The 25,110-nt window shown below is 38.9% G+C and overlaps 1 protein-coding gene across 1 annotated transcript in view; it reads right to left on the bottom strand.

The window, feature by feature from the left end:
• The window catches only part of TJP2 (tight junction protein 2), a 66,947-nt gene that overhangs the window by 10,772 nt on the left and 31,065 nt on the right, over positions 1-25,110 (bottom strand). Inside the window, exons 3-15 of the mRNA XM_009285288.1 lie at positions 14,159-14,212; positions 11,995-12,119; positions 9,901-9,922; positions 9,266-9,343; positions 7,994-8,573; positions 6,365-6,468; positions 6,067-6,220; positions 4,920-5,028; positions 4,669-4,808; positions 4,089-4,155; positions 1,887-2,037; positions 1,013-1,121; positions 98-308 (exon numbers count right to left, since the gene is read on the bottom strand). Coding sequence (XP_009283563.1) covers positions 98-308; positions 1,013-1,121; positions 1,887-2,037; positions 4,089-4,155; positions 4,669-4,808; positions 4,920-5,028; positions 6,067-6,220; positions 6,365-6,468; positions 7,994-8,573; positions 9,266-9,343; positions 9,901-9,922; positions 11,995-12,119; positions 14,159-14,212 — 1,904 coding nt within the window. The remainder of the gene's footprint in view (positions 1-97; positions 309-1,012; positions 1,122-1,886; positions 2,038-4,088; positions 4,156-4,668; positions 4,809-4,919; positions 5,029-6,066; positions 6,221-6,364; positions 6,469-7,993; positions 8,574-9,265; positions 9,344-9,900; positions 9,923-11,994; positions 12,120-14,158; positions 14,213-25,110) is intronic.

Below are 25,110 nucleotides of genomic sequence, written 5' to 3'. Positions count from 1 at the left end.
GGGAAGAAAGGTATGACATAGGAAGCAAAAATCATTTTTTGGGGAAAAAAAAAATCTTACTTCTAACAATGGGTAAGACGATAGTACGCCACCTTACCTGCTCTTATTTGGAATGAGGCCCTTTTCCAGTTCGTTTCCAATTCTCACGGCCAGCCAGTTTCCCAGTTTGCCATCATACAGTGTATCAACTACTCTGAAGATCTCCCCTCTGGTGAATGCTAAGCTCTGTGGTGACTCCTTTTCACACTCAAAGTGACTCCTGATGAAGAATGAATCTCCTCTGCCACAGGCCATGATGTCTCTGTAGACTAAAACAGAAACTCCCCTTTAGTTTATATTTTTTTAGACTTGAAAGAAAGATTAAACTGTCATTCTAGAGAATAGTTTTGAAACTCTTCCCCTCCACTCAAAAAGATGCAAAAAACCAGCCTTCACATCCATTGCCCTAAACACACATTATCAAGAGTGTTCTATACCTGTACACATACAGCCCTTACAGCTCTGAGGGAAGGAGGTACTTGCACCTTCCCAAAGCAAAAGGCAGCTATGGTACTTCAATATTACAGCAGGCTGTGTCTCCAACAGGAAAGCAAGAGGCTTTGCTTGCTCCTTAACCGTTCATCAATAAAACTGTCCATTTGCTGCTGTCTTACTGAATCCCTTATGACTGCCAAGGCACAGCTGAAAAGGAATGCTAACAGGAGATCTCGGGCCAGCTGCTACAGACAGAAGAGCAGAAAGAACAAGCAGTACAATGCCACTCTTCAGGATTAAGAGGAGATGCTATTTGCTAATAACGAAAGAGATGGAGAAGTGCTCTGAAAAACACATCACACATGCACATCTGTATGACCCCTGTGGTATGGAATACACCTATCTTCTAAACTACTGAAAAGGAGCGTAACTAAAATGCTATCAAGAATAAGCACAAGAGAGATTATTTGTGGTTTCACGGACAAAACAGCGCTTAAAAGCTTTATGGATATACACACATTTTGTTCAAAGCACCTACCTTCATATTTGCTCTGAGCCAAAATTGTCACTGTTTCACCTTTGGGAATTTCTAAGAGATACAAAACAGCATCTTCCCGAACAATGCCTCTGAAGTCTTGAGTGTTTACCTATGTAGCACAAAAAAAAAAAAAGTTAAAAAAAATCAACAACTGAAAGATCAACAATAAAAGGAATAACCAAAGATTTTTGTTTCATCTAAAAAATCTTAAATATTCTCTTTCCCTATCGTACTTTTTTTTTTTTAAAAGTCAATATGGATGTCTGTTGCCATAAGGAATATTTTATTCCAGCCATTAACAGTAATCTTGCTGAAATAACAAGGTCCTGGATGTGCACTGCTAGATTGTTTCTTCTACTTTAACAGGCTCCAAAAGGCCTTGAAAAATCAAGGCTATCACAAGAGAAAAGAGACAGAAGAGAAAATTACATTAGCCTCCTATTTGAATTTTCAGAAAAAAGAAGAATGTAAGAGGACAAACTAGCACAGATGATATAATTCAGAAACTGGAAAAATAAATCACCGTTACCCAAGGAAATTGGAGAAAGATGACAGAAGAAAAATATGCTGGCCTCAATTTTTTCCCCCTCCAGGACTAGGAAGAAGCATTGTACAGAAAATTTATACTCCCATCTTGGGGCATTTTTCTTGATTAATATTTCTCCTACCTACCCCTTACACAGAATCTTAAACAAACTAAAGCTTGATATACAATTCTCCTTCAGAAACTCATTTCAGTAAGATCCCTCCACCACACATACACACCTGCAAAGCAATAACTTGACTTCCCAAGATTATAATTTCTTCCATATTTCCACTAAGAAGCAAACCAAAAAATACAAGTGATTTGCATTTCAGGAACACATAGTTATACCTTAAGAATCTGATCTCCTTCCTGCAGTCCCTCCTCATCAGCTGAGGTGCCTTCTTGAATTCCAGCAATAAATATCCCTACATCATTTCCACCAGCCAGTCGTAGACCCACACTGTCCCCTTTCTTGAATCTCACCATTTTCGTATTCGGACTAAGAGGTTTACAGACAGAAAAAGGAAGTAAGGCCAGATGTTAGGCATATGACAATAACAGGTTGTCAAGAGAAAAAAAATTGCAAACCTTTCAACAAAATCATATTAATAATATTCTTAGCCCCTTTATTTCACTATATAGGCTATAATTACCCAGGTAACTCTTCAGTGAGGGAAGGAAGCGGAGAATTTGCATTTTTCAGAGTGGAAACTGAACTAGGAAGAGCAACTAAGTGGCATACACAGATTTGACAGAACAGGAAAACAACTCCCTGTTCTCGAAGTTCCAAAATAGTTCCTCACCTATTGGATCCTCTCTCAGACTAACAGCTGGGTTTTTTGTGAAAACAGCCTGAGTTACAATTAATCATACTCATTGTTTTTCCCTCTATATGCTTGAGAACTGTCATATGAATTAAATTTATACCTATTTTCTTTGCAGTTTTAAATGTTTGTTAGACAGAAGTCTTCAAGTTTTCTTGTAATGAGAAATATTTCCAAGTATACTCTCCTGGTATGTTAACGAGCAGTCCTTTCATACTGCAGTGGGAGAGGCACTGGACTAGGCTCAGCTTTTTTGCTGTCAGAAAAGCTGTATGCCTGAGTGACCTTCCAACACAGAGGACAGTACTTATCTGTCAGCCTTTCTCAGTAATACCCTAAGCCTGTATTATAAATTCCCCTTCACCAAAATAATCACTTGATTAATTTGCACATGAATGACAACATATGCAGGGTCCAACCCAGAAAAGATCTGAGAAGAGAATCCATTTGAGAAAATACATCAAGCTACAGAATATCTTCAAAACCTTATCTTTAGGCTTCTCTTTACCATCTCACTGCTCCTCTCCCTTCAATTTCTGTATTTGGAAGCTCTCAAAAGAAAACATTTAAGTTGATTTCCTATTAATACAGTTTGCAACTTTTAGTATCTTAATTGTTAAAGAATCAACAGTACCAGGTTCCACTTGACCACTTATAAAAATAATCAAAAAAACCCCACAAAAATAAACTTTGGAAGCAATATTTTGTTCTAAGCAGAGACTGGAACAGCAATATGGACTGTACAGTCTTGGATTTGAAGAAAAGACACAAATTTCTGTACAGAATTTTCCAGCTTGTACAGAAACACACATATGTTTGGCCTTGTCTTGCAACGAGCTTGTTTACAAATTAAATAGAGGACATTCTCTTTGTATCTTAATATTGCAGGGAAGGGGAGGGTTGTCTTTTGTGTACATATAAAGCAATGGATGAGGTGTAAAATACATTTCCATAGAATTGCACAGGTTAGAATGGCCCTCTGCTCAAAGCAGGTTGTTCAGGGCCTTGACCAGTTATATTTTTGAGTATCTTTGGTGGTGGAGATACCACAACCTACAAGGGAAAGCTGTTCCAGTGGTTAACCACCCTCATAATAAAAAGTTTTCTTCTTTATGTCAAATCAGAATTTCCTGTGTTCCAGCTTGTGTCCCTTGCTCTTCGTCCTACTACTGTACCCCTGAGAAGAGTATGGCTCTGTTTTCTCTACACCCACTACCCATTAGGTCGTTGCAGACAGCAATAAGATGTCCCTTCAGTCCTCTCTTCTCCAGGCTTAACAAACCCAGTTTTCTCAGTCTTTTCTCATATGTCATATGCTGCAGCCACTGACTCCCCAGACTCATGCCAGTGTGTCAGTGTCTTTCTTGTCCTGGAGAGCCCCAAAATGAACATAGTACTTGAAATACTATCTCAAAGTGCGAAATAGAGCAGAATAAAAATATAAAAATATACCACTGTGTACATTCCCATGCAAACCCAGAAGCACAGGGTGTTCTATACCTTCCAGGTAGAAGGCAAGTCTATACCTTCCAGGCAGATACTTCTAAAACTAAGTTTAACTCAAATGCAGTCAGTTAGAAGCCTTGTCATCTCTTCTTGGCATGAAGCTATAAAGGGAGTATCATTCCAAATGGGCAAAAAATCCCCAAACCCATGCAACCAAGAACCAGGTACAAGTCACTGGAAGAACACTGAGTGCAAAAGAACACTGCAAGTGCCGCCTTACCCATAGATTGCTTCATCTTCAGGGCTGGGTTTAAGAATCGTTCTTGTAACTGCTTTTGGTTGAGACACTGTATGTAAAAGCCAACAGAAGTTACTGAGCTATTAAAGAAGTTATAAATGGCAGCAATTTTTAGCTATCAGATAGCAATCGAGCCCCTCCGTGCCAAAGATTAATACAGATTTAAATGTCAAGCATCTCTGACTAGAATTAATTTACTTCCTTTTTTTTTTTTTTAATTATTGAAAAAGAACAAAAAAGTCAAGGGAGAGATATACAACTCTTTCAGGCAAGCCAGATCAAACTTCAGGAATAGCTTCATTTGGCTGCTTAGGGCAATAGGCTACAGTAGATGTTCTAGGAGAGTACTTGCTTTTTGAGGTGATAATTCTAATAAGCAACTGCCTTCAAATAATCTCAGGTGTTTCTTCTCTCTCTCTGTACCACAAAGCAAAGACAGACCTCTTCTCTGTGTGTCAGGATGGGGCTGACATGAAGAGTATACTAGATACGTCAACATGATTGGGGGAGCATGATTCTGTGGCCAGGGAAAAAAAAGCAACCAAAAACTTCGAACGCTGACCTGCTGGGTCATCTTGGTGCTTCAGTTCTTTGTTTGCGTCTACAACTGTAACAGCAGGAGTAGCAATGTCACCAGTTGATTTGAATGGTGTAGGCATTGCTCCCATCCTGGACATCCTACTGGATGGATCATCTTTTGCACTAAAAGAAAGAAAAAGAAGAAAAACAGTGTAGTGAAATCAGGTAAGAATGCCATGTATTTTAAGAATTTCTTTGACAAGCATTAGAGAAATGGACTAGACCATTTCTTACTTTGGTTTCTCTTTCAGCTTTTCATTGGATGAATGCAAATCTAGATCAGAATGATGCAATCTGTCATCTTGAGGGGAGAATGATCTGTTTGACTCTATTTCAGAAATGTCTGTAAAGAGAGCAGCAAATCAAGAAATGTAGGATTTGTTTAAGTTATCTGCACATCTGATCACATTTATTTACAAAGCTTTCACATATAAAATATGCTGAATTTTTAAGCATACTCCCATTCCAAGTTGGATTTGACTAGGGTTCAAAAAGTGCTGTATGCCTTTTAGTGCTTCCACCTCCCATTCCCCCAAAAATATTTCAGGAAGGTTTCACACAACCTTTAAGAAACATGCTGACATCACACAACTACTTTGAGCATACCACAGACTCATTAACTAGTGTTAGCAGCCTTTTATCTGAGGTCTCATGGAGGTTCCCAAACAGAAGACCACCTTCACATTAACAGTCCTCACATCATTGCTTTTCAGTGACAAAAGAAACAGAGTAGCCCTCAGACTTGAACTGTATCTCAGTCTTCACAGTAAAACCTACAAAAAGTTGCACCCAGTATTCTGACATCAGAGAAACAAATATCTTGCACTAAATAAAGTAACATCCTGCTCCCCAAAACATCCTGAGCCCTTCCCAAAGCGAGATTATGTTGAGACATATAGCTCATACAATGTGAGAGATCATTTGTACAGAACAGATACTGGAAATAGAAACCAGTTGTCCAGGGGGACTTAATTTCCTTTTGTCCTGACATTTTTCCCTCCTATTGAATGTTGTCATGAATGTTAATGCCCTCAGAAGGAGAGACCAGTCCAATCCACCTGTTTTAAAAATTGAAGTCTTTTATTAAAGCAACTGACTTGCTTGTTCTGAGAAGTAAGATTGATTTTGCCAGACCAACATGGCTTCTTCTATCTCTGCCCCTGCCCAAAATGTAATTATATGACTCCTACAAAAATATTCTTTCACCTAAAGGAAGTGGGTTTGATGCTTAATTGGCTATTACTTAGGTTTGTTTGTGGTGGTTTGGTTTTGGTTTGTTTTTTTTTAAAGAACCTAGTACCACTCTACCACAGCAGAACACTATAAGCTCCATTCTGTCCCAGCACAGAGTCCAGAACTTTTTATCCACATTAAACCTCACCATCCATTTCTGAGTCACTGTCGTTCAATGAAGGAATGTTGAGCAGCGTCTGCTTTCTGTCCCTGAGGACAACCAGCTGCAGCTTCCCCCGTGACTTCTCAATCAATTTGCGGGCATCAGCTAAAGACATGTTCTCTGTCACTGTACCATTGATCTGGACATAAAAAGGCAACAATAACACTACAAGTAAACAAGTCCATATTGTGCTCAAGTTAAACTTGACTATAACATAACTTACTCCAGAGTAACCACTATAACAAATGCCTGCTAAACTGCTAGCAGTATAACCAGAACAGACCTTGAGAATGATATCCCCTTCATGAAGGTTGCCATCTTTGGTTGCTAGGCCAGTACGGGTCATTTCTTTTATGAAGATCTGACTTCCAAGCCGGAGACCATATTCTGGAATCAGGGAAATAATCCACTGTAGTTTAGAAGATGAGCAAGGATGCATTTTTTTAAAACTACACAGTGTACCTGCAGTACCCCCCATTACACCATGAGAAAAGAAAAAGGAAAAAATGCGGACCTAGTAAACGCACTTAACTCTAGGCTAACTCCCCTATTTCTGTGCTGTCACCACAGTAAGAACAAACAGCAGTCCAAAAACAATCACAGATGGATGATTAGTCTGCACCTTCAACAGCAAAACAATGCCTTTGTTCTGGAGGTGCTTATTAACATGGTGGACTAGGTTCTCTCTCTGTATCATATTTTGCATGGCGTAGAGAAGGAAACGGGTCAAAAAGCACTAACAGAAAAGCTGGTTTTTTTACCAGTTGCTGCATGCTGACCCTGTCCTATCTGTACCCCAGCAAGTGTCTCAGTTGTTTCAGGCAAAGGATTTTCCCTCCCCACCTTTTTTCCCCTTTGATCCAAGTTACTTGGATCAGTGTATTTGTAACTTAAAAAGAAAGGCAACACTCCTAAAACACACACATCCTAGAACAACAGAAAAGGAAAGAAACAGCTTTAAAAAATCACCACATTTGAGCAAGTCTGCAGAGTATCCATGTGAATGGCAGAAATTATGAAATTACGAGCTACATATAAAACTTAACAAAGACACCTTAAATTTCTCCTTATTTGTATACCTATCTGCATTATCTTTACAAGTGGAAACATTATATGCAGGGGAAGAAGAGGAAGGAGGGAAAGAGATCCTTGCCAGAGTCAATGAAAAAAAGAGGTTAGCTCCTGCATACAAAGCTTACATGAGCAGAAAATTCTTACAAATCACAACAGGGCAGATTAGAAAAACACAACCACCCACAAACCCCACCACAAACAAACCACCACACCTCCCCAAAAAAACCCAAACAGAAAAGGATGCACAACCTAATCTCAGATATGCTTTATAGCACAAGAGTCTTTATTTCACAGCACACGAAAGATCAGGCTTTTGGCTTTCATTTACACACTCCAGCACTCAGCAAGGAAAGGCTGTTTCAGCTGTTGCTATTTCAGTATTCTTTAACTACATTCTGAAGTATTCAGAACCAAACAATCCTTGGAACTAATTTATACTGAACGGAAGAAGTAAGTGCACTATTAAAGTTAGAGTCTACTCTTCACCCTTTGTAGCTGTCCCTTTTGTAGATGTGCCAAGTGTAATCTGAATCACGATGAGATCCATGTTATCCACCAGAACCAGAAGAATAGGGCAGAGAAAATGGAAAACCAAAGAACACCATGGCTTGAAAAGACTGAAACGATGTGGGTGAACAGTTCTTTGTACAAAGGTAAAGTTCAAGATGCTGGGGGAAAAAGCACCCCAAACCAGCCAGGAAGAATGAAAGAACAACTTAAGCAATCATTTAGAAAACTCAACATTTAACCTGTACAAGCAGACAATATTCAGCTCCTCTCCCACCAAAATAACATGCTGTATTAAAAGTCAATTCCTCTCCTTCCATACTATACCTACCTTCATTATGTCTGCCTTTTGTTAAGAGAACACTGATCGGTCCATTCTGATCCTGCAGTCCTAGGTACTCATGTTGATGGTGTATTTCAGGCGAAGGACTTCGGGAACGAAGCCTGTCCCGACTTCGACTCTTCACTTCCCTCCCATATCTAGGATCAGGTTGAGATCCATGACTATAACTGGGTGGGCTGTAGTCTCCTCTGTAGTCCCGTTCATAGCCACCATCCCTGTCAATGCTCCTTCCCCTGCTCCGATCTCTTTTATAGTCTCGATCCAAACTCCTGTCAACGCTCCTACCACGACTTCGATCACGGCTGTAGCTGCATTCCCTATCACGGTCTCTGCTTCGGTTACGCCCTCTGTCTTGTTCATCTCTGTAGCTCTGATCCAGGCTGTTCCCCCAGCTTTGGCTGCGCCCGCCATTACCACTATGCCAGCTTCTGTCACTATAGCCACTTCGAGCACTTTTGCCATCAAATTCTGCATGGTCATCCATTACATCTAAAGCTCTGTCCTCATAGTCAAGAGAGGGGCTTCTCTTCAATGCAGCAGCCTGCACTTTCCTTGGTCTTTTCACTACCTGTTCAGTGCAATAAGAAACAAACAAAAAAAACCCCCTCCAACAGTTAGAATGTGAAATTCAACAGATGAATATTCTTCACACTTCAAATAGATGTTGCGAATAAAAAAAAAAAAAAAAAAAAGAACAATGTTCTATTTAAAGAACAACCAGTAAATTAGATTATTTACATGTGCAGAAAAAATACTTACTAATTGGAAGGACAAGGAACAGTAGGAGAATTAAAAAAAAAAATCAGATCAGCAACCACATTCTTTTACCTCTGCAAGAGTGTGAGTAATGAATACTTTTTTTCTTTTTCTAGATGTCTTCTAAAAAAAAAAAAATGTGACAAGCCCCCAAAAGAGAGAGTTGTAGATGCCTCCCTCAACTAATGAAAGCCAATCTGGACAGCAAATTCTTGGACAAGGTCTGTGTATGCAGGACATCATTTGCCTCACATAACTTTTGTTTTTTCCAACTACCGCTCATTATTCAGTAAAATTAAAGATTGAGGACATACATTTTATTCCCAGGTTTTCAACAGGATAACTTTGTGACACTTATTTAATTTCCATTTGTTTCACCTGTAGAAACTATGTCTTTGCTTTGCTTTATGCATTTATAGTACACTTCACAGAAGAAAACCAAAATCTTGACTGGTTACACAGGTACATAACACTGTAGAGTGAATACATTTGTAATTTACTTACAATGGTGGCCACTTTTCCACTTTTCCTAAGCTGTTGGACTGCAAAAGAATGTGGAACATTTTCCATTGGGGTTCCGTTCTCAGGGGGGGGAAAGAAGAAGGGGGGGAAAAAAAAAAAGGATTTAAGAGGAGTCTTCATGAAAACACCAGAACAAAATTTCTTTTTTTTCTCAGGGGGAACCTATGGATTTCATTCACTTTAACAGGGAGTTTTGCTTAAAAACTGCGTGTGTTATACAAACACTACAATACCTGAATACTGAAAGAAGCTTTCAGTGTGTTTAAAAATTAGACTTTAGGTAGCAGTGCGTATCTTTGTACATGTACTATATCGAGCTTAAGTACCTTGCCATAATGTCAAAGAAGATTTTGTTTTTTAAAGGATATTTGTGATTACCATTAAAACTTCTATTCTGTTTATTTTGGTTCTTTCAGAACTTCTAGTCTTTCACACCTAGTGCTAGATTTTTCTCACACCAACGTAAGAATTTCAAGAGAGCTTCAAATTGCTGCAGCCATGCAGTATTCAGACAAATCTTGACAAGTACCACTCCAGCACACTTTTCTGAAAGACTGCTATTCAGGTCCCATCTACTCTGAAGAAAGATTATTGGATTCGGGGGACACCAACCAAACTAAAATACACAAAAAGTCCTCCCTGCCCTAAAACACAGGCCAAAACAGGTTACTAACTTGTCTATTCACACCTCCTGCATGTCAAATAGACCACTGAGACTTAACTCAGTCACCCCCAGGAGACAGCCCCATAACACATGATTAATTAAAAAACATATCTTCCAGAAAGGCATTTCAGTGCAAAAAGTGCAGGATATTTAAAAAAAAAAATCTACCACTCCTCATATTAGTTTATTCTGGTGACTACTCAGTTACTAACCTTACAGTCAGAGCATTAGCTCAACCAATTACTGGTTACCGTGCCATTTTCTGCTAGATAAAAGAAATCTTTAGTACCCATTATTTTCTCTTCACTGTAATCAAGTCACATCACAATCTTCTTTTTAAATAAGAAGATTACATACTTTAAGCCTCTCTTTGTATGGCACTTCCTCTAACTCCTGGATGATTTTTGTGCCTGTTTTCATATGCTTCCAATTCCTTTTACTGAATGAGTATGCCAGAACAGCACACTATATTCCAGTATCAGTTTCATCCGGGCTTTACGTGAGAGATCAAATAGCTCTCTTCACAGTCCCTACATCCAAAGACGGTATCAAACTTAATGTTGTAACACTACATCAAGAGCTCCCATCTATTTGTGCTCACTCCACCCTAAAAAAGATTGCAGGATTGTAATTCCTCCATGCTCTGAAGATTAGGCCTATATTCCTTGGTTTGTTGGAGGAACGGCTTTGCATTCAGTCTTCTTCAGAATGTGTTTTGTCTGAATGTGCCCAAATTGCTTGGTATTGCCTTGTCATCATCAATTTACCTAGGATCTTACATAGTTTGTGGACATGATTTTATTCCCAAGTCACAGGCGATTGTGGAACAGGATGGGCGATAGTGGTGTTGTGCAGGGATCACTCCTATAAAATGAAGGCTTTGTATGTTTATGTTGAGAATGGTTTGTTACCTGCCTCACAATAATCTTTTTTCCAGTCCTTCAATAACTACTCCCATGTCAGCCTTTTCATTACCTCACCAAAAATTAATGTTTGGCAAAATGGCCAGAATCTACTCTTTTGAATCACTATTACTGCACAACTTTGGCATTCTTCCAAATTGTTTAGTCCTCACCAGGTATTCCAGGTCAAAGGATGAAAAACTGTCAGCAGTGGGGTAGAAACTGTTTATTTCAGCCTACAGATTTAAAATTACTTGTCCATGATGGATGCTGCCTCACCAAGGATGATGTTACCAAGAGGATTTCAGAAACACTTTATTTCCCTATTTTTTTCTTTCAAATATAAAAATAAATATTTAGCAAACACTTTTGTTTCTCTTCCTTCCCCCATGATTGCTCCTGACACCTTAGGAGTGAAGACCCTTCTTTGGGCTGACTTAAGCCATTCTCTTGAAAACTAATGATTGATCACTAAATGTTTCCTGGAGGAAGAACAGGGAGAATGTTTTAAGATACTAAGTATTGCTACTGTTTCTTTAAAAGAAATGCAATCTTAAGAGAAGCATACCTAACTATAAAAGCTTTTCAACACCACTGAAATTTAATTTCTTACAAAATAGCAAATAAAAACACCTCCAGGTGGAGTTTCTCTGTTTTGTTGGGGTTCCTTCCCCCATGATTGCTCCTGACACCTTAGGAGTGAAGACCCTTCTTTGGGCTGACTTAAGCCATTCTCTTGAAAACTAATGATTGATCACTAAATGTTTCCTGGAGGAAGAACAGGGAGAATGTTTTAAGATACTAAGTATTGCTACTGTTTCTTTAAAAGAAATGCAATCTTAAGAGAAGCATACCTAACTATAAAAGCTTTTCAACACCACTGAAATTTAATTTCTTACAAAATAGCAAATAAAAACACCTCCAGGTGGAGTTTGTTTGTTTTGTTGGGGTTTTTTTGTTTTGTTTGTTTGTTATGGGATTTTTTTTAAATTAATTTAAAAAACAGACATCTATGTTTTCAAGAGGGCATCAAATCTTGAGTGGATTAAATCACCAAGATTTCAACCAAGCCTGTCTGAAGGTTTACACGTTCTACAGCCATGCTCCTCAAAATATGCCAGACAGAGAAATGAGAAATTACTTACTGAAGTAATCCATCTGCTGGACCACCTGGGAGAACATCTGAAATTACTATCGATGTTTCGCCATTTTCAAAATGAGGGTTATCTCTGCCACCAGAAACTGCAATCCCAAATCCTCGTTTTGAATCCTTTACAACAAAAACAAACAACAACAGAACTCAATTCCATCCATAGGAATTTTGATAGGGAGAAAGAAGAGTAACATGAATGTTCCTGTGATAGCACTCTACCTAGATATTATCTAAAATATGATAGTTGCGTGCAGAGAGTTGCAGAAATACACAGCACCTCTAGTTTTAAAAAGGAATGGGTTTACAAATCCATGTAACAAGACATGTTCCTGTGTTCCAAAACCTCAGTCTACAGCCTTGTGATGGTTAGTAATTAAGGAAAGGACTCACTAACTTAGCCTGCATTTTGCTCCACCATCCCACTGGTTATTCATACCAAATTTATTGTTAGATAAATCTATTTTGTTAGTGATGCTTGGGAAACTGGAACAGCTTTTCCAGGATCTCATCTTCATTACGACTGCTATTAAGTTTGTGATAACTACTTACTCCTCAATAGAAACTAAACAAGATCATGGCTGATTACAAAAAGCAAGCAGTGAACTTGTGAATTCTCTGTAATTATCCTCTCTCACAATCAACTATTTTAAATATGTAATTTATGTCAAACGTGTCATCATAGAAATATCAGATCCATAAAAGCCCGAAGATGGCATTCATAAAATCAGGGAAATACTTAATAGGGTGCGAAGGAAGCATGTCTATTAACACTAGACCTGATGTTAGCGTAACTGAACTGCAGACAAGAAGGTGTGCACAAAACCATACATTTTGCTAAACACACAGTTTTAATTTTATCAGCTATTTAACATACACCTCCTATCACTATAAAATACAAATTATGCTACATTTAAACAAGATGTTTTAACATAGTGGCAAAGTAATATACCAAATTAAAGTGGTGCTTTTCCCCCAACTCACACTCAGCGTGTGTAGCTCATCACATGCCAGCTCATGTTCTACTAATGTCAATATTAAGTGGTTATTTCTTTGAGAAGGAAAAAAGCAATGTGTTTGTTTTTTTTTAACAGCACTTCATTTGCTGCACCTTAGTTTTACAGGAAGCAGTTTGATGCTTCAACCCAAAACAATACAGAATTCAAAATAACGGTAAAATTCATTGGTAGTGGCTGATGCAGCAAGTCCAATAGCCCTTTGCATATTCAGTAGTATAAGCCTGTCTCTGAGGCAAAGAAGTAACGCTCATTTACACGATATTCATGATCTGAAAAGTTGGAAATTACAGGAACTAAGGTCTGCTTCTGCAATGTTTCTCCTGTCTACCTCTGTAAGCTGAAAAACAGTCCTTTCTCAGCAATTCAGCACATAAAACAGGCTGTGTAGGAAAGATTGCTATTTTACCTTGGGTCATCAAGTTGAGTTCATTGCAGAACATGTGAAAAAACATAAGCAGCACAGAATGGGCTGCTCACTGAACCCAGATCACCAGAACAGCTGGGAAGACCACCACCACCGCCAAAGAGCACATCCTGTACCATGGTGTGGCAGCCTAGCCATTAGAGAACTCAGAAACAAGCAGTCTACTTTCTTTAACTCAAAAGGACTCTCTACATAGTAAGATACTTCCTCTTTTCTTAGAAGGATTGTTAAAAGTGACATCTATAGTCCATGTATTTTAGAAATTTTGATGACAGTAGTTTTCCACTAGATTCTACACTGGTAGATATTAAAGTATGAAAAAAAAAAAGTCAGTGGAATCATGTTCAGTGATTGTTATAAAGCTTGGACATTAACCACAACTGCTTGATAGAACCATCTGCTTTGTTTTAAAGGTTATTCAATGATGAATTTAGCTATGTGGCTGGTATGTGGTATATTATACTGTCGTTACAAAGACCAAACAATAGCAAATATAGCACTTAAATTGTTAATTGAATTTACTCCTAACATTAAAGAGTCATGCTATTGTATGAGTAACTAGCAATTAAGCTTTAAAATGAAAACCATCTGATTTGGACAACGAATTAATCCTATTCTAGACTCAGATACGCTAATAACATCTATCATAAAACATATTTAGACTAAACCGGCGCTTGAATATTTGAAAAGTAAAAATATAACAGGCACTCACTCACCTTTTGTAAGGTCACAGTGTACTGTTCCCATATCAGCTCTTCCATGCCTGGGGCCTGTTGCGCACAGAAAGCAATTAGGACAACACAAAGCATACAACTATCTAAATTAAAAATGTGAAATACCCCATTAAAACACAGGTATAAAAATAACATGCATATTCTAATAATTTGGTAGAGTTAGGATGAAATGTATGTATTTCAATTAGTGTAAAAAGGTAAAAAAATATTAATAGGTCTGGGGTGGTAGAATCCGTTCACATTTCACCGATTTAACAGCTCATTCTGATTTTCCGGAAAATCTTTTGCTCATTCAGCAAAAGCATTTAATTCAGATCACACTAGCATTATATAGCCCTGATTCAAGTAACACACAAAACACTTAAGGAAGACCTCTCCATTCCAGTATGCAGTAAGATTAGAAGTTGAAACTGAGGTTTTCAAAATTAACTAGCCTGCAGATCTTTTGCTTCTTGTTCATGTGGATTTAACAAAATGTTTCGTCCACTATGAATTATGTAACTGAGTATTTAGGTTCCCCTCCAGAAATTAAATTTTACAGGAAAACTCAGTGTATCACTATATAGTACTGGTATATCCGTTTCTGTGACACTTCTCAGAAATATTTTTTTCCACATTTCCAGTTAAAACTGATCCTGAACTGATCAGTTTATCTTACATGATACAACCTGAAATTTTTCCAACATCACAGCTTAAAATATAATACAGAATAATCAGCCAGCTGTGATGCATCATACAGTACACAGCCAGCCCCTTCAGCGCCTGCCCTGTAAAATGAGGAGAAAAATGAGCCACAATATTTGACACACTGCAAACATTTCAAAATGCAAAGCATCCATTGCAGAAGAAAAATCCAGGCGTTGCATGAGTACGTGCATGCACATACTCAAGCCATAGGTTTATTTGTTTTTACTGCTAAAAGTAGTCTTCTTTCTTGGGAAGTTAAGAGTTTGCTCAGAAAACTGAAGTTCAGACAGAAGCTCAGTTTTGACTTAATGGTCTTTTTAAAGGCATTAAAGGGATTACTGGCAACTAAACTCCAAAACAACAGACAGAAATGACACAAGAAGCGTATACCTGTACTTTAAAGCATCCCCCATACTTCCAGAGTAAAAGTCTTCTGGCACTACACAGCTGTTTAGCAAGCTATGGATGCTGTTTCTCAAATGCAAAGAACACCATGATGATTATTCCAGTGGATTCTGAACACCCCAAAGAGGAACTAGGTTTACATTTTCCACTGCACATTTGCTGTACTGAAAAAACAAACTTAAAACCTAAGTCCTGCTCAGAGTTCCTGAGGGAATATGCAAAACATTCAGCATTCTTACCAGGAATTTTACAACACTGAACAGTGTTAAATTTCCACTGTTCTCCCAGAAAATGAACAATGCTCTCCAGTTTCCAGAACCTTTTGGGTCTAACTAAAAAATTAATTTTAAATAGCTGGAGGAGACGATGGCTTATACTAAAAACAATACAAGTAAGTATTTCTAAATTTCTACTCATCTAGATCAGACAAGAAAGAGTAAGTGGCATTTATAACTGTTGGTATTAAAACAAGTATTTCTTGGGTCAGTGAATTACTCTGCTGAAGCACATGGTGAAATTATTTTAGCTGATATTCCCATTTAACCAGCTGACATGTCTAACCCTTCAACTAGCTGACACTGAACTGTCTCACTACATATATTCCTTTACACAGAGAACCTTCCATAAGGAAAAAACTTCTCCTTAACTAAGTGCTTTTTCTGAGCTGCTGTGATGCTGTGGTATATAGAAGTGACTAGGCTTGCTTGTCTGGTATGTATGAAAATATGTAAACAGTTTACCTACTACTGACCCTTGACTACACCATCAGTGTCCTGCTTTTCTGTATGATATTTTTAAGCTCTGCAGAAAACCAGTCTGTGCTAAAGAAGGGCCTCAGTGTCATTTAAACACCAGTTGACTTCAATGGAGAAAGTTTTAGAAAGATGGTATGAAATGATGGATAAAATTTGAAGGACAAGCAGGTGGGTTCAAATTTTGTAGAAGCAGGGGAGATGGAAAATCTTTTCCATCCTTCTCACAGTATAAAAGCTTCAACAACTTACATGTGTAATGAGAGCATCACTTAAATTCAATTTGTACTGTATGCAGTTCTTACCAACATGACCTTCCAGCCTAGAATACTGAGTCCAGCTCTGCACAGGCGAAACAGCAAGGCAGGCAGGATGCAATCGACAAGAGCTTACTACCCGTGGGGACAAAGAGCAGCACAGTTGCCTTACTCTTCCAGAAACTCTAACACCAGGTCTTTCAACATGCTATCTACTAAAGGCCTACGAAATGACTGCTTATTCAGTACAACACTGCAGAAAAAGGACTGAGGAAAGCAGAGTAAAGATATTGGGGACAGATTTATAGGTATGAAACAGGTAAGCTTACAGGAATTTCCTTCCAGGAAATTGGGCACAGAAGGAGAAGGAGAAGGCAGAACCTTAGGCACAATTGGAGAGACGCATTGTGTAGTAAATCAAAGCATCGTAAACTAACAGGGTTAAGTTTATTTTGCTCCGACAAATGAGTCTCATGGTATCTGGTCACAAAAATAAGTAATAAGAATGGAAGAGAAACTACTGCCTACAGACACTACAATTAAGGTCTTGCAAGATGTTGAGCCTATAGTATCATCTCACCTGCGCCTACAAAAAGTTCCTTGTAGTATCAGTGACTGTCTCAGGTACTTTCTGTGTAAATTTTGGGGGTTTATTTTTAGCTTGAAACTGTCACTAAGCATTAAACAAAAGCTAATTAAATAATTCACTTTTAAATTCCTAAGTATTTGTTAAAGTAATACATTTTCATAAACTGCTCCTTGGGAAACTCGCCCATTTGCTGTATGCTACATTAGCAAAGGAAAGTACACTATGTACTTGCAAAGCTGATTTTGTGCAACATAATTACCAAGACAACAGGACTAGTTCTGCCATACTGATAAAGCTATGCAGGCTCTGTATCACAGTTCAGAGAACTGAATGGTCACCTTGGAAGCCCATAACGCACAAAACACATCTGTACTCCCTCAAATCTCTAAGCAATAATCTCTTCAACATTATAAAACGTACTGCTGCTTGCCATTGCCATGCTGCTAACCCATACTGACAGATTAATGGAGAAGAGAAGATTGAGAGGGAGGGAGAGACTACAAATGTTATAAATCATCAGTTGAGGACTCGATCAAAACTAAGATCGAAGTCTCCACCACAAGTGCAAAACTCCTGTATTCCACGTCTAATAATATGACTCTCCTCTGAATGCATCAAGTGATGGGTTATAAAACACCTCCATCACCTTGCCAATTTCTTCATACTTCATCTGTAAGGAAACGCAAAGGGATCCTGAGCAGGCTGTGTATCCTTTATAGGATCGCAATTTCACTGCAAGATTGCACACCAAAACACTGGAGAGAGAAAGGCAGGCAAAATGGTTAAGAACCCCACTTCCAGTTACTAATAGTAACTGTTTTGCAAGTCTACCCAGGTTTCACACAGATAGCAGGCTACCTGCAGTAAATGCAAATTACTGTAATTAGCTAGTCTAAATTCATTAATGACTAAAGTCAGTCCATTTCTAATTAGAACACAGTAGCCAGGATTTGCTTAAATCTGCCTAATGCTCATATACCAAAACGACAGGTGCTTTCTACATACCCAAAATAGACTGCTTAGCAAGAATCTTTGGCAGGAAACTAGACAAAGTGCTAAAATCATCTGCGTGCTACTAACAGGCAGCTGTTGCAACTCTCACTGACAGTCATCAGAGATTTATGCAATTACTTGCTACTGGGAGATCACCGAAGACAACTTCATTCACACTGAAAGAAGGACAAAACCAGAAGACCTGCCACAACAGTTATCTGGCTATAAAAGTGAGCTGGAGAGGGGAGGGATATACGAGGCGAGGGGGGGAAGAAAAGACTTGGAGCAAGATGCAACAAAAAGCAACTCACGTGCCCTTTCAAAATCCCCAACTTTTTGACTGCATGTGACCACATTCTCTGCAGAGCTTGAGCCGTCTTCATTGTTGCAGGATATAATCTGTGAGGGGATACCGTACATCCCCGTCTATTCATCTGTTTCCACTACTCAACACGGTTATGTAATTCTAATACAATAGTGGCCTACATACTCGAACAAATCCTGCTGTCAGTTTCACGCAGAAACACATTAAAACCACAGCAGGGAAATCTACCAGGAGTTTAACCAACTCTTACTTCAAAAGATCCCAGGAAAAAGCAATACTATAATCTTATGGGTTTTTTTAAAAATGAAGTGTCAGAAACAGATCAATATGTAGCAAGTTATTCTTCTGCCAGGCACATACGGGTTCACCCCACCAGGAACCCACTTGAAACTTTAAAGAAAAGTGGCTTAAGAAGCACAGTGCAGATTATTTAAAAATTCGTATTCTGACTATAATATTTTATACTAAAAACTACCACTTGATCCATTATACTGAGTAACGCTATGGTTTAGCAGCCTCTATCAAGTCTTAACAATTTAACTGCTGAATCCAGGAAGTCCTTATGCAGAAATAACTGTATACATGTGAGTAATCCTTTTAACTGCACGTGTAAAGTTACATATAAACACTTGCAGAACTGTGGACTTGGCTCCAGCAAGCAAAAAGGGAAGGAGAAACAAAATTGTAATAGCTGCAAATAACAGGCACTCCCTCTGCCCTCAAACATTTAGTAAGGTATTTTAAGAATGATAAGCTAATCATACAGCCAAACAGATGACTTTATTGGAAAATAGGTCAAGCTATCAGTTCCATCTATGCCGCATGAATGCTGCGAAATTTAAGCCTTAAGCGAACTTTTCCCCTAGACTTTATGTTAAGTTTCACAGGCAGCAAACAGATAGGAACACATGCCAAGTTCAGTACACAATGCTAACCAAAACCTCCACCCATAGATTACATTTTTCATTAGTGAAACGATTTTAACTACTGAAGAGTAAGAATTCAGACAGCAGTGGAAAACGTGGGAGGGCTTGGGGGGAAGGGTGGTTGGTGGGTTTGGTGGTTGGGGTTTTTTTAGGTTTTTCCATTTAAAATCAAGACTGAATTCAACGTCCTGTGTTTCAACTTGTGACCCCATCCCTGCACTAGCCAGCAGAACTATGATGAACACAGGCTTGTACCTTCAGCGCTGAGCTGCCTAGGGTGAACACGTTTCAGCCTGCACTGAGAGGGTCCAGGAGAAGCGCACTGACACCAGCCTCTGACTCGGGCTTACCACTTCAGAGCACACACGTGAATTTAAGTAGTTTAAGACTGTCATTAGAGTTTGGTCAAAATAGCTTAGAATCTCCATCAACATTTCTGAAGAAAATACTCGTTCCTCTGAACAGACTCACATTCACGGCTTCCAAAACCATGTTTTAAATGTATGTATTTATTTTTACAAAAACAGCAGGAAGCAGAAACACATGTAAGGATGTATTTAAGACCCCTCTAGCCCTGTCTTAGCTCTCCTGCTCTCCTCCTCCTTGCCCTGACAAAGCTTCAGCAGCACTCCAAATAGAGAAATATCACCAAAAAAAGACTGCGATGACATGGAGAACAAAAATGGCGAAACACTGTCCATAAGCTGTAGTGGTTATAACAGCAAGGACTTTTCTTCCTTGGTTTTGGACTGTCTTTTCTCTAAAGGAAAATGAAAAAGATGGATTGACTCCACCAAAATTTAAAAGGAACTTGAAAAGAAATTTTAAAAAAATAATCAGGAAGTCTGGGAATGCTACTGCAAATTTTCTTGCATAGTCAGAACAGGAGCTGTGAAGAGACTGATGAGTTAAGAGAAAGATGAAGGCTTTTGCATTTGGATATTTCATTTTGGAGGAAAACAGTTTCTCCAGGATAGGAATTCCTCTATTCAATTTTTTGAAGTGAGATGGAAAGATTTTTTTTTTTTTAAAAACTAACGAACAAGCACTGTCCCAGACACTATCTTTTGACCTCACCTGCATTCCTCTTTACAAAGGGTAAAGGAATCTAAAGCCTAACTTCACCCCCAGTACAAGATTACAGATGCAACTATAAGCCTTTCACATTTCACACCTGTTTGACATTTATTCTCCACAGACATTTAAAACTTAAACTCCTTTTGAAAGCAAGATCAACTCCAATGAGAGACACACACCTTGTTCTTTATGGGAGTCTATCCAGACAAAAAAAAAAAGTTTGTGAATCATGTGGCGAAACATAAATTGAAAACTAAGCATGATGATCTGTTCTATAAACTGGGACTGTGAAAAGAAAAGCAGAACTCCCAGAAAATTCAACACAGCAACCTCAGAATGTCACAACAAAGCCTTACAGCAGAAGGCAGCTCTCCACTCACCTAGGTGAAGAAAGAGCTTCCTTACCTTGGCACGGTCTCCCCAGCAGAAAAGCTAACTAGAAGTCTTACACCCAGCACACTCTGTTTTGATCTCTTCCTCTCTAGCCAGTGAAGAAAAAGGGTATTTCCTCACACATAATCTAGACAAGGCTGTGTAAGTAAGCAGAAGGGGAACATGAAATGGTCTTGTTGCCTCCGTTATGGAAGTGACACAAAAAAGAGGTCCTTCCACACCTCACTGCACCCTTCATCTGCTACCATGGACTTTAGCATAAAAGCCTTGAAAGCTGAGTCCAGGTTTTCCCTAAAGACAGACTCCTATACTGAAGATGATCAAGACCTTCAAGTTCAAGTGAAAGTCACCCACCTGTAAAGGATGGGGACAGAAGCTATTCTAGCCACTGATACGAGCAGCCAAGTGGAGGGACTCCAGAGCTGCATCAAGATGTCAGCAGCATACCTGGTCTCAAAGACCAGATACACATTATCAGAGGATTCAGAAACTGCCCTCACATATCATCTGCCTGCATAAAGGCCATTATGACAGACAAAATTGGATGGCCCTAGATTTGTAGGCATTGAAAGATGCTGATCCACTTAATTTCTGGAGGATCCCCAAGAGATCCCCTCAATAGAGAGTGGAGGCTGAGTGAAATGAGAAGCAACCTGTACATCAGTGTGTGGTGTGAAGGTCCAAACCTCCTCTTTTTCAGCTGTAGGCCATAGCCTACTAGGCTATTAAAGATGACTGTGAAAAGATGATCACGTAACGCAAGCTGCATTTCTAGAACCTGCCAAGTATTCTTAATTAACATAGTGCAAAAATTACTGAAGAGGAACAGGACCTTTACCAGGCCCTTCCCCTGCAGTAAGGAAGGACACTCAGGCCACTTTGAAGTAAGAAGACTCCGACTGAAGCGTTTTCATGAAGTATCTGCATATGGTATGGCAGATCTTTGATTAGGATCTAGGAGGATGAGAAAAACTATTTACCCATGGATCTTTTACAATACAGCCAACATCTCACAAAAAAGGAGGTACCTCGTTTTCTACCAATAAATGCTCTAATTCAGAGAAGCATTTCCTACTTTTTGTGTAGGCTCCAGCACCAATACAGCAACTCCCAGAAGAGCAACAGATTGTCCTGAAGAAACAGGTTCCCAGAATGAGGAATGGCTCAGATTAAAGGAAGAGAAGTGATAAAAAATGGTTTGCAAAAGATATCCACTAGGAGTAACATGCAATTGCTCTTCAACAAGGAAGAAAGTCTCTTTTTTTTCCTCCTCCTAGGGTCATGAAGGAGAAATACACATAAGGGACAACTCCATGTTAAGAAATCATCAGTTCTACTTTCACATTCAAGTAAATCAAGATGGTTGTTAACATCAAGATGGTTATATTATCAGGATACAAGTAGTTTAAAAAGAAGTCATATACTGTACAAGTATGTATACCTCTGCACTGGACTGATAACTTTTGAAGGAGAAAAAAAAATTCATGTAGAAATGAGCCATGCAGACAATCCTTTCTTCCCCTTCCCTCCAACGGAAAATTATGTTAGATACAGCCTTTGCTTTCTCCCAGATTACTTGACAAGAACAAATACCTTGCTAACAGAGCAAAGGTATTTTGCTTGTGACAAGCACATTCATCACGTATTATCAGACTTTGTGCAAGAAACATTTTTTTCCAAAATGCACTTAGAAGCAGTCATCTCAAGATAAGGGTGTCTAAAAAGACCTATTTAAAGAAAATACAAACTGAGCATAACATTTCTAATCATTTGTTCTTCATAGATTTTGTAAGTTGAACGTCATTACACAGAAACACAAACAGAACTGGTTTTAATGCAAAAGAAGTGCAGAAGTAAAAAACTTTTCTTAATCATATTTCACTTAAAAGTTACTCTATTCACTTGGTATAATTTGTAAATTCTATCTACAACAACACTGGCAAATGCTATGTAAGTACAACATGCCTATTCCAGGCATTCAAAGACCAACCTTTACTTCTTAAGTTGCATGAAAACTTTTAAAACCCTCAAATGAGAACTGCTTACTAGACAATAATTAAGGGTTTTTTTGTTTTACTTCTTTCAGGAACAGTTTGAATCCAGCATGATGACAATGCCCACAGTCATTACTTGACACTGTGCTCAGTGCTATTTCACTACAAATTTTGCTTCCGGTTAGCAAAACTACTCCTTCTTAAAAAATACCCAGCGCCAAAGCTGTCAGCTGCAGAGCCAAGAGCATAATTCAGGCTTCTTGACTTCAAGTCAAGTAGCCTATCCACTGAAGCATGTTGTGCAAGGAAGCAAACACACAGATTTCCTCCATTTCTGTCAAATAGAAGTCTCACGCCAAAACAGCCCCATAGGAAAACAGAGGTCAATCTTCCCCCATTGTGGGAGTTTTAGCCAGCTAACAGATGGGGGAAAATTCCAGGGTGGCAGAACTTGCACTCATTTCTACCTCTCGTTGCACTATGACACTCCAAATGCCTTCCAGACTGCAAACTGAACTAGAATCCAGTCCCATGCAGAACTGAGGAGATGCAGGGCAACAGCACTGTTCACCAGACTATGAGAATATTAATCGACAAACACATCTAGGTCTCATTTGTATTGTAGCCCTGTTACTAACATTCACAGCATAATGCCCCAGATTTTGTAGTGCACAAAAATTGTTTAACACATAAGCCAAAGGAGATGGAAAAAAGTTGCATACACAGAAGATCTCCGCTGATCTGGAGCTTTGACAAGTTGTGTGCTCTTTAATTCAAAATATATCACTTAATACAGCTCACAGCATGTCAATGACAAACGATGCTTAAATGTAATGAAGGCTATCAATCTGCCTATAATAGCAGTCCCTGCACTAGCATTCTTCGAATGGTTCATAGTGATGAAATAGCATCCCCTATTGAAAGAGTTTTTGCAGAGATTTGCCCAAGCACAGGAAAGAACACATCAAAATAGAGGCATGGGATTTGAGTTTTGCAAATATTTAATCATTCTGCAATTCCAAAAAATAAAGGGAATAACAAGTAACCTGAACACTGAAAAGACACCAGAAAAGAATGTGGCATTATGCATCCTTTTGCTGGATTACTGAGTAAAGCACATAATCTCTGAATAGGTTTATTTGTTTCAACTCTGTATTAAAGAAACACCTAAATAAAACTGGGGAGGCTGTACAATAAATATCTGTTTATTTGTTTCAACTCTGTATTAAAGAAACACCTAAATAAAACTGGGGAGGCTGTACATATAAATATCTGAGTAATGCATACACTAGGCTCTTTTGGGGGGGTGGGTGGGAATCAACTGTTTTTCAGGGGAAGTTTTTATCTCTCCATGCCAGTAAGAGACTGCCTAGGTAAACTGTGTTTCCTATATATTTGAAGCCAAACATTTACCAATTATATTGAAGACCTTCAGAAAGCAGGACAAGCACTTTGAAAAGAACAAAGGGGAGGATCGGGATTTTCTTAAAACATTTTGAGTTCAAGTCACAATTCACGTTAGAAATAGTTAATAAAAATACAAAGGGTTTGGTTTTGTTTGTTTTCTTGCTTTCAGGATGCTTTCTTCTTCTCAGGCTCACTAAGGTTTCTTTGCCTCTAGAAATGAGCACCTTTGGAAGGTTCACAGAAGACCAACACCCCTTTTCGTCTTTGGCAATACAGATTTCTCTTCCCAAACACACATCTGTCTCTTAGACTGGGTATGGTTTTACAAGATATGAACTAAACAACAACTTCCTTTTGACCATAACAATTTCCACAGTCCTCCTGCTCATTTACATGCAGCCCCTTTACTCACTCCATGCATTCTGCTGTTTGGCTCTTCAAAGCAAGCCAAAACAGCTTCCTAAAGCATCAAAAAGCTGCTCATCTTTTCCTACTGGATTACTCTATTGTCATGTCTGTGAGCTGAACGAGCTTGCCAAGGAGCACCTGAACACCAAGAGATTAAAGCAGAAGGAATGTTAGAACTCTGCACCTAAGATCAACTCAGCCATCAGATAAAGCTTCACCTTCAAGGATGCACCAGGGTAGGAAAGCTAAATTTTATAAAAGGTACAGATTAAATATACAGTAATAGAAACATTTAGGTTGGAAAAGACCCTTAAGATCATCAAGTCCAACTGTAAACCTAACACTGCCAAGTCCACCACTAAACCACACCCCTAAGCGCCACATCTACACATCTTTTAAATACCTCCAGGGATGGGGACTCAACCACTTCCCTGGGCAGCCTGTTCCAATGCTTGACAACCCTTCTGGTGAAGAAATTTTTCCTAATATCCAATATACGCCTCCCCGGGCACAACTTGAAGCCGTTTGCTCTCATCCTATCACTTGTAACTTCGGAGAAGAGGTAGTTGTAGGGAGCAATAAGGTCTCCCCTCAGCCTCCTTTTCTCCAGGCTAAACAACCCCAGTTCCCTCAGCCGCTCCTCATAAGACTTCTTCTCCAGACCCTTCACCAGCCTCGTTGCCCTTCTCTGGACACGCTCCAGCACCTCGACGTCCTTCTT

Source organism: Aptenodytes forsteri, unplaced genomic scaffold (genome assembly GCF_000699145.1).
Source record: "Aptenodytes forsteri isolate BGI_AS27 unplaced genomic scaffold, ASM69914v1 Scaffold151, whole genome shotgun sequence".
Classification (NCBI taxonomy): domain Eukaryota; kingdom Metazoa; phylum Chordata; class Aves; order Sphenisciformes; family Spheniscidae; genus Aptenodytes; species Aptenodytes forsteri.
This window is presented reverse-complemented; position numbering and strand designations above follow the sequence as displayed.